Source organism: Poromitra crassiceps (assembly GCF_964638095.1).
Source record: "Poromitra crassiceps genome assembly, chromosome: 2".
Classification (NCBI taxonomy): domain Eukaryota; kingdom Metazoa; phylum Chordata; class Actinopteri; order Beryciformes; family Melamphaidae; genus Poromitra; species Poromitra crassiceps.
In genome coordinates this window covers 83,596,105-83,605,659 of record NC_139624.1, presented here as the reverse complement: position 1 = coordinate 83,605,659, position 9,555 = coordinate 83,596,105, and the positions used below count along the sequence as shown (strand labels likewise).

General features: G+C 42.0%; 1 protein-coding gene across 1 annotated transcript in view; it reads right to left on the bottom strand.

The window, feature by feature from the left end:
* Positions 1–1,397: 1,397 nt before the first annotated feature.
* Positions 1,398–9,555, bottom strand: part of map3k22 (mitogen-activated protein kinase kinase kinase 22) — a 76,701-nt gene continuing 68,543 nt past the window's right edge. The window contains 3 exon segments of the mRNA XM_083655064.1: positions 1,398–4,120; positions 4,239–4,416; positions 8,561–8,690. Of these exon segments, the coding sequence (XP_083511190.1) occupies positions 3,892–4,120; positions 4,239–4,416; positions 8,561–8,690 (537 nt within the window). The 3' untranslated portion in view covers positions 1,398–3,891.

Here is a 9,555-nt window from a genome sequence, read left to right as displayed (position 1 = left end):
GACAGTAAAATGTGTCGGTGTTTGACGCTGAGACGCTCCTGTCCTGTCGCGCGTGTGCAAACAATTCTCTAGTTGGAGCTCCTCCCTCCAATGTTTAGGCTACCTAGCTACCTCCGAGCTACCTAGTAGTGTCAAAGAACTTTTAATTCCTTTCACGCTCTTTGGTAGTGTAGTGAATCTTCTTCTTCTTCTGATAGCTTTCCGGCAGACTAGATGCCTTAAGGCACATTGCTGCCTCTCACTGGTCGGAACGGCGATGAACTCAAGGACTGCTTTGCTTTCACAGTCCTTGCCTGATTCTCAGTGGGATTCAGATACGGTCTTTGTGCCCAGCAATACAGTCTATGTGCCCAGCCCAGGCTTAATACAGCAGCATACAGCCTTTCTATTTCTTGTGTGTAACAGGTACATTCCATGAGTAGTGAACAGTGTTGGGCAAGTTACTTTCAAAATGTAATATACTACATATTACTAGTTACTTTCATTTGAAAGTAATAACTTACTTTCCAATATTACTGTCTGTGTAGAGTAACTGGTTACTTATTACACTACTTTTGCATTACTTTTACCAAAATAACAGCAGCAGCAGAATTACATTGCCGCCCCGGAACATCACGAAAAATAATTTCAACCGCCTTTAAACCGCCAGTGTAAACAATCCAAGATTCTAAATGTTATTCTTTTCCTTTGTTATTGTCATCTAGAGTGGCTATTTCCATAAAAACACACATTTTGATTAGGAAATGATTGTATCGGGGGGTTTTTATGTGCTTTGATTTAATAAAATGTAACTCAATTTGTAACTTGAGTTACTTGACAAAGTAACTGGTATAATATTACTGAAATCCTATAAGTAATTAGTTATATTACTGAGTTACTGCTAAAAGTAATATATTAGTCTACATGTAATATGCTACTTTTGTAATGAGTTACCCCCAACACTGGTAGTGAATCCTCAACACAGGGCCCCTAATCTGACAAGTGGCTCGAGTCAAAATGTATCCTACCATTCCTCCTTTCTCCACATGGGAGCAGCATTCAATAGTCTGGTTTATATGAGCAGTTTACATTTCTTGTGATTACTCAGAATCAAAGGCAGGACAACTGCCAACTACCAAGGTAAGGTACAGTAGCATGAAACTGCATTCAGTCATAAAAGGTAATTATTTTTGCATTTTAGGCAGTGCATTGATCATCATATTCAATCAATATTGAAACAAAGTGAATATAAAATATTATACTATAATACTATAAAAAAATAAATAATACGGTATATCATTTATTACAAAACTGGATTTTAACTTCATGGAAAACATATCAAGTGAGAGTGGATAAAACTGCCACCAGATAAACATGACACTATTTTATAACATAGCAGCCTATAGACGGTTTTAACTTGACAACAAAAACATTCTAAATTGAACCCCCGCTCACTTCCTGTTGCAGTGTTTGCTATGGACATAAAAGAAAAAAAACATTCAAGTGCAGGACTGACCATTCCGTGAAAACCGTCTATACAGCTGAGCAGCGAAAACAAAAGTAACGATGTTGAGTGAATATTTCTGCAGTTTGCCAAATGCTGAGAAAAAGGAAGTGCTGTGGGGTTGCGCTCTGGTGAAAACCATCTATAAGCCTATTGGATCAGAAAATAACATTCAAAATACACACACAAAAAGTCTTAGACCTTTGATTTATTAAGTTCAATGTACAAAAGATCAATTACTTGATACATTTAATGTTTCAAGGCTTTGTCATTAAGACAAAGCAAACTCTGTCCCAATCGAAAACCTACCAACCTTTTCATACTGCCTTGCAGCTCTCAAAGAGACAATCATAATCCAGTCTAAATCACAGTACAATCTACTCTATAACATAGTTATTTCATCAAATAGATTTGTATATAATGTAAAGAAATTTCATACAAAAGTGCAGAACAATATGTATTTACAGTACAATCTTTTTTTCTTTCATATAAAATAACTTCAGCAAAGCCCCTGTGCTTTCTACTGAACAGCTGTTCACCTTGTTAAAATGCTTACCACTTTGGTGGTGGAAGTTTGTGTTTACAAGCAAAATCAGATAAGGCACTGACAAGGGTCCAAAAGGTTTGATCATTCCTCTTCCAAGTGCCACTGTGTTATAGCTATCTGCTATTCCTCTGCCACCAATCTCCCCAGTTTTACCTCCATTTTACAGATTACATGCAGCATTTGGCTTCTGCCTTTGCAACACGACCCTTTGGTGACATAATATTATGCTTTACCCTACATGACATTATACAGAGCCAGGTGTGCTGTCATGGCCGCTCAGTAAGCCATTCATAGTGTAGAAAGCAAAACCAAGTAAAGGCAATGGGGTGATTTGATTCATGTGGAAGCTACGACAAAAACTGCCTAACTGTGACAGCACCTCCAATCTAATTTCCTGTGAAAACCCTCCAAAGCAACACATTGCAATGTCAATCCATCTGATTTGGTATGTGCAGTGTACTGTGCACAAAGCTGCCATCAAATAGAAAAGGCTATAGGGGTCTGAGGTGACAAAAAAAAAAAAAATCCGACGTGACGATAATACTGTACATTAAATTAATATGCTTAAAGTTTCTGTTTCTTTCTCATTCAACGTCTTCTTATTTCATTTGTCTTTGGCCACTTCTGCATGGAACAAGGCTCACTACATTGAAGCTGAACATGGTATTGGAATGGATTTAACGGACTCACTCCAACAGCAGTAGTTGGTATTGCTTATTGATATTAACATTGCACGCCAATGCAAAAGTTTGGTATTCTTTTTCTTTCTTTTACATTGGAACAAACTATACAATTCTCATTATGAAATTATATATATAAAAAAGTATCAAATAGAAAAATATTTCCTCAATTGATTATCTTGCATGTGGGAAATGTTTCAATGCATGATATCAAAAGTGCAATGGTTGACAATGTACTCCTTCCAAATGGGGTTGTGAGTGCTATGAATCTAGGGTAATGGCGACCCTATAAGATGTATACTTAGGAAGGGGGGACATTCTCACTTACAAATTCTTATTGTAAGGCGTTCAAAAATACATTTACATATTTCAGGTGACAATAGAAAACCCATCTGGTAAGGTGACTGTACGTGTTTTTTGTCTGTCATATAAAAATATTTTACCATCACAATTCTAACTTTGCCTTATGAGTAGCTTACAGTACTATCAGATGTGATCAATTTTAGCTGAACAATCACCAGTCAATCACAATTTCATAGCATCTGGCCAATCCGAGACACTATTCTGTGGCAGTGGATGAGTGTGTAGAAGGACCCAGAAAGCTCTTCTGGAAATCAGTTCTGACATCATCGCTCTTCTCTGGCTTGGGTCACTCTTCCTTCACTGGGAAGGGGACAGCAGTCTCTCTCTCACTTGCTAGCCTGCAAAGTGCTTTCTCACCAGTCCGCCTCCCGAGGGCATACACTGTGGAGAACATGGAGGTCTGAGAACAATCAGTCAACCTGGAATACACTGTGGAGAACATGGAGGTCTGAGAACAACAAGTCAACCTGGCCTCTTGTGATGAATACACTGTGGAGAACATGGAGGTCTGAGAACAACAAGTCAACCTGGCCTCTCGTGACCAATAATCAGGGTTGAGCTAGTTGGCAAGAGATGTGGGGGCTTGGGTCCCCGACAAGGCAGAGGCTGGTGAGAGATGGTGGGGCAGGAAGTCGGAGCCCTGGAGCCTGGAGTGACAGGATGCCCCTGGAGTGATCGGGGGCCCCTGGAGGGACTGGGCGGGCACTGGGGGCCACAGAGGCCTGGCAGGCAGAGGAAGAGGAGGGGAGTGTGTGGGGGGTCTGGAGGCCTGGCAGGCAGGGCAGGAGGAGGAGGGAGTGTGGGGGAGTCCGGAGGCCTCAAAAGCTGCCCTGGACAAAAGGGTGGCTGAGCAGCACTTCTGCGGTGGGACGCCACTTCTCTTCAACAAACACCTGCCGCAGGAAGTCCCGGGAGGCGTCCGATACGCCCTCGGGCAGCAGAGGCTTGGTGGGTTGGGTGGCGATCTTAAAAATGGCCGCCATGGCCTCGTATTCAGCCCAAGGAGGTTTCTGGGTCAGCATTTCCACAACAGTGCAGGCAACACTCCTGGAAGACAAAATAAAAACCCACATCAAACTTGATTTATTTTCAAAACATTAAATTCTCTTTCCATCTATCTTGCACCAACCTAATTATTAAACTTTCCTTGTATCTTTATTCTTACCATACATCAGCTTTCCGGCCATAGCCCTCCCCATTGATGACTTCTGGGCTCATCCAGTAGGGGGTGCCGGTGACAGACTTGATTCCAGTGCCAGACATGCAGATGGTCTGGATACGTTTGCTCGCTCCAAAATCTCCCAGCTTCACGTTCCCAGAGGAGTCTCTCAGGATGTTAGCACCTGGTGGAACCAAACAAAACGGCCTCCGAGTTATTCAAGAGTCTCCCGGGGAGCGTCAATATCCTGAACGGGATACTGTGACAGTTTAGAAGTGTTTCCTCAACAGTCACTGTTACATTGTGGCTAGAAAGTACCTATAACAGTCACTGTTACATTGTGGCTAGAAAGTGCCTATAACAGTCACTGTTACATTGTGGCTAGAAAGTACCTATAACAGTCACTGTTACATTGTGGCTAGAAAGTGCCTATAACAGTCACTGTTACATTGTGGCTAGAAAGTACCTATAACAGTCACTGTTACATTGTGGCTAGAAAGTGCCTATAACAGTCACTGTTACATTGTGGCTAGAAAGTGCCTATAACAGTCACTGTTACATTGTGGCTAGAAAGTACCTATAACAGTCACTGTTACATTGTGGCTAGAAAGTGCCTATAACAGTCACTGTTACATTGTGGCTAGAAAGTACCTATAACAGTCACTGTTACATTGTGGCTAGAAAGTGCCTATAACAGTCACTGTTACATTGTGGCTAGAAAGTGCCTATAACAGTCACTGTTACATTGTGGCTAGAAAGTGCCTATAACAGTCACTGTTACATTGTGGCTAGAAAGTACCTATAACAGTCACTGTTACATTGTGGCTAGAAAGTACCTATAACAGTCACTGTTACATTGTGGCTAGAAAGTGCCTATAACAGTCACTGTTACATTGTGGCTAGAAAGTACCTATAACAGTCACTGTTACATTGTGGCTAGAAAGTGCCTATAACAGTCACTGTTACATTGTGGCTAGAAAGTGCCTATAACAGTCACTGTTACCGTAAATTCCGGACTATAAGCCGCGGCTTTTTTCCCGTTTTTTGGCCTTTTTTGGCCCCTGCGGCTTATATAACGGTGCGTCTTATCTATGGATTTTTTCCAAAAAAAAAAAAAAATCTCTCTTTTTTAGCACTCTTTCTAACTATAAATCCACTTCTGTTTTAATTTCCTCTCTTGCCCTCTTTTAACAACATAACATAACATAACACAACACAGGTAAGCAGAAAGAAAAAGACGAAGCAATCACGCCATGAATGAGGAAATGACTCACCTGCTGGAGGCTGGAGATACACGCTTGGGCTAAACTTTTACTCCGTGAAACACTATCGATTAAGTCCGACATCGCTCAGAGGTTTTGAGCAGCTTGAAAACAAGTTTGAAAACGTGCAGAAGTCCATCCACTCACTCACTAAAGAAACTAAGGCAACCGTGAACAGAGTTTATAATGCGGAAAAGCGCATCCGCGCACTGGAGGACAAAAACAACACAGTGAGTCCGAAAATGGATAAAATGCAAAATCGAAACCCTGCACACGCAGGTTGATGACTTAATCAGCAGGAGTAAAATAAATAACATTCGCCTGATCAATGTAAAAGAGGAGCTGAGATTGGTGACATGGACGCTTTCGTGGCAAAATCCTGTGTTACATCCTGGACCTGAAGGAAGGCGAGAAACCACCAGAGGTGGACAGGGCACACCGGGCGCCTCGGCCACGTCCAGACCCCGGCCTGCCACCGAGGGCCATCTTCATCTGCCTACTCCGCTGGCCCGACCGTCAACTCATCCTCCAGGCTGCGGGGAAGAAGCCCCTCACCTGGGAGGGTACGCGCTTTTTCGTCCGGCAGGACCTCTCCGCGTTGGTGCAACAGAAACGCGCAACATACAACAGCATCATCGAGTCAATGGATATCGCTTTGGCGTACTGTACCCAGCGAGACTCGTCATAACCAGACCGGACTATCTTTAGCACTCTTTCTAACTATAAATCCACTTCTGTTTTAATTTCCTCTCTTGCCCTCTTTTCACCACACCGCGGACACTGTGTGCCCAGCGGCGGAACAAGAGCTCAAAGTGAAACTGCCGAATATCTTTTGAGTTGGACTGGTCAATAGTACTGTGAGTAACTAAAATAAAAAAATAAAAAACGGAATTCTCTCTTCTTTAGCACTCTTTCTAACTATAAATCCACTTCTGTTTTAATTTCCTCTCTTGCCCTCTTTTCACCACACCGCGGACACTGTGTGCACTGTAAAAAAAACAAAAAATACCATTAAAACACCCGCGGCTTATTCACCTTATTCACCACGCCCACTTTTTCTCTCTTCCGCGTTCAACGCAAACGTATTTGTTCTTCCGGTTCAGTGCTAGTTGCGAAGGCCACTAGTGGCTAATAATATTAGCCACTAGTTAGTTATGTTATATGGCAGTAAAATGCCACTGAATGACCAAATTGATATAACCGTTAACCATTTCGAGTAACACTGATTCCATACGGATCACCAGCGTTAGTTTGTTGTTTATAATGTGGCTATATTCATAACGTTTCTATCTCGGATGCGTTATTTCGAATCGCACATAGGTTACGCAACCTAACATTGGTGCGCAACCTAACGTCCACTCCACTAACGTCGTCTTAAGAGCACAATATTCCTGGAATGCAAGTTTAACTAAACAGTTACATATCCTCTGCATTCTACATAAAATTAAGATATTACGGGTTGTTTTATTTTGCATGTTACATACGTATTGGCCAAGATATGTTAGTTTATGGCGGAGTAATTCTGCCAGTTTAAATGCGGACTGTGCGCAGCCATCTTGCCTGCGGAGTTTTTGGCAAGTCAAAACGGAAATACTATTACAAAATGACGTAATGCGGAAGCGTCCATGTGTGAGCAAAGAATAAGGTGAATAGACCGGTGCGGCTTATAGAAGAAAAAAATAGTCAACTTTGAAGGTGCGGCTTATAGACCGGTGCGCCTTATAGTCCGGAATTTACGGTACATTGTGGCTAGAAAGTACCTATAGCGCATTAGCGTTGCTCATTCAAACCAAAAAGTAGTACCAGCTGCAAGTGCAACCTAAGGGCAAAGGTGTTAACTTCTCCCATGATGTGACAAGTGCGTGGTGTTGGGAAGCTGACAGATTGATTTTCAAAATGTGAACATAAAGTATATCGACAAAACTTGTACTTATTATGCACCGAACTTTAGGTTCCTCTTCCCTTATGTGGGCGAAATACCTCATGTTTACGTAGTACAGATGTGAAATATTGAGCAAACAGACTGATCCGCATGGGACAGATAGAACGTGGCCACTCCGTCTCCTCCTTCCTTAGTAATTTTCCGTGGTGTAGCTGTGTCTATCCCGTTTCCTTCAGGCTGTCCATTTGTTTGATCAGTGACTAATGCGCACCAGCCACTCACCCTCCACACCCACTGAAGGAGGGGGACGAAGAAAAGAAAGGGGTGCAGAGACAGTAGAAAGAGCGACGACAAATAAATCCATTCTTCACTTCTCACTTCTTCAGCCTGTTTCCGAAGCGGTTTGTTTTGGGGACGCGAGAGCAGCTCAAACTTTCCAATAAATCACATTAACTGTGCTTAGAGGTTTTGTTTGGCCCTTCGGAGCGTCTTGTTCACAGCCTCTCACGTACACAGCCGGGGAGTTTACGCTCTAAAGTCACACGGCAGAGATGCCAAGTGCTGCTATCCAAACAGTGAATGTGCTGACGGACCTCTCACTGTGTACAGACAAACCCATACGCCGAGCATACACTATATATTACACATGAAACGTGTTTCTAAAGTGGAAAGTCCCACCCACACTTGCATAGAGTTGCCTGTGTTCTGAGAAGCCTATCTTTTTCTTCACCAGACGGCACATTTCCCTCTGCCTGGCTGTGGCAGTCCCAACTCTGTGGGCAGCCAAACCAAAGCCTTTGCATCCGGTGTCAAACATTTTTAGACCAACAGCATAAAGCCTAAAGCCTAATAATATATGATCAAACGGGCCTGCAGTTTAAAATAGCACATTTTTTCCAGTCTCCTTCTGTAGACGATGAATAACCGAATGACGAAACGTCACCCAGAATGCAATGAATGAATCTATAGTTGTCTTTCAAAGCAGCTTTTCAGCAAAAAGCCTAACACATCTCTTATGGTGGTAGCACAATTCCTGTCAATGCTGAAATGACACTCTCAGCCGAGGTTGCGGTCTGAGTCTCTATCAAGACCGTGAATGGCTGTGCTGAACACAATTGGATACAAATCCAATTAAAATTCTGTCTGGACCTTCTCTGCCCGGTTAGGCTTGCCGTTTGAGTTACCTTTGATGTCTCTGTGCACAATCATGTTGCTGTGCAGGTAGAAGACTCCTTGGAGGATCTGTCTGGTGTATCTCCTCGTCACCTTCTCTGTCAGGGCCCCATAGGCTTTCAGCTGGTCCTTTATTGAGCCCTGGAGAGAGAGAGAGAGAGAGCGAGAGAGAGAGAGACACAGACACACAATGACAAGAGAGAATGAATCAGAGTCCACCAGGCTGCACAATGCATTAATAACCCTTTTCTGGATCCGTATGCAATATTCCTTAGACCATATTCCTTCCTATTAATATTGTTTTGTCCTTATTATTTCTCCAACCCTGACTTCAATACCTTCCAACAATGCAATTAGTCAGGTTCCAAAAGACAACAATGTGCTTAGATACGTTTCTAAAATGTCTATAGTATATACTATATATACATGTGTACTGTATTACTTCTTTATATACGGTACTACCTTGTTAATAGACATATTCTTTTATTTGTCTAATGTCTAAATTCATATAGTTCAGGGCTTAAAATTCACTTTGCAAACTGGGGGGAATTCCCCCCTTATGTTCTTCAGATAGAGGGGATTTATAGACTTTGGGGGGGATTTTTTTCAGCCGATACGATAACCGGTAAATATCTGCTTCTCCTGTCCGATAACAGATACGATAATCAATAATACCGTAATTTAAATTTTTTGTCTTTACTTAACCTGTAGTTTATGCACACCTGAGGTATTATAATATGATATGAGTGTTTTAGTAAAGTGTATCACTCAATACAAAAAATGAAGGCTTTAATACAACCGAAAGCCTATGGCTGCTTAGTCTCCAGATAAAACACAATGACAAAATACATAGTAATTAGACTCTTATTCAGGGATGCAGTCATGGATAGTGAAAAAGGTGATACCAGGGCAGACACAAAATCATTCACTTAAGTGCCCTATTTTGGGATGAAAAAGGTGACTCATTGTTACCTAAAGGTGACTAGTTTGCATCCCTGCTTATTCT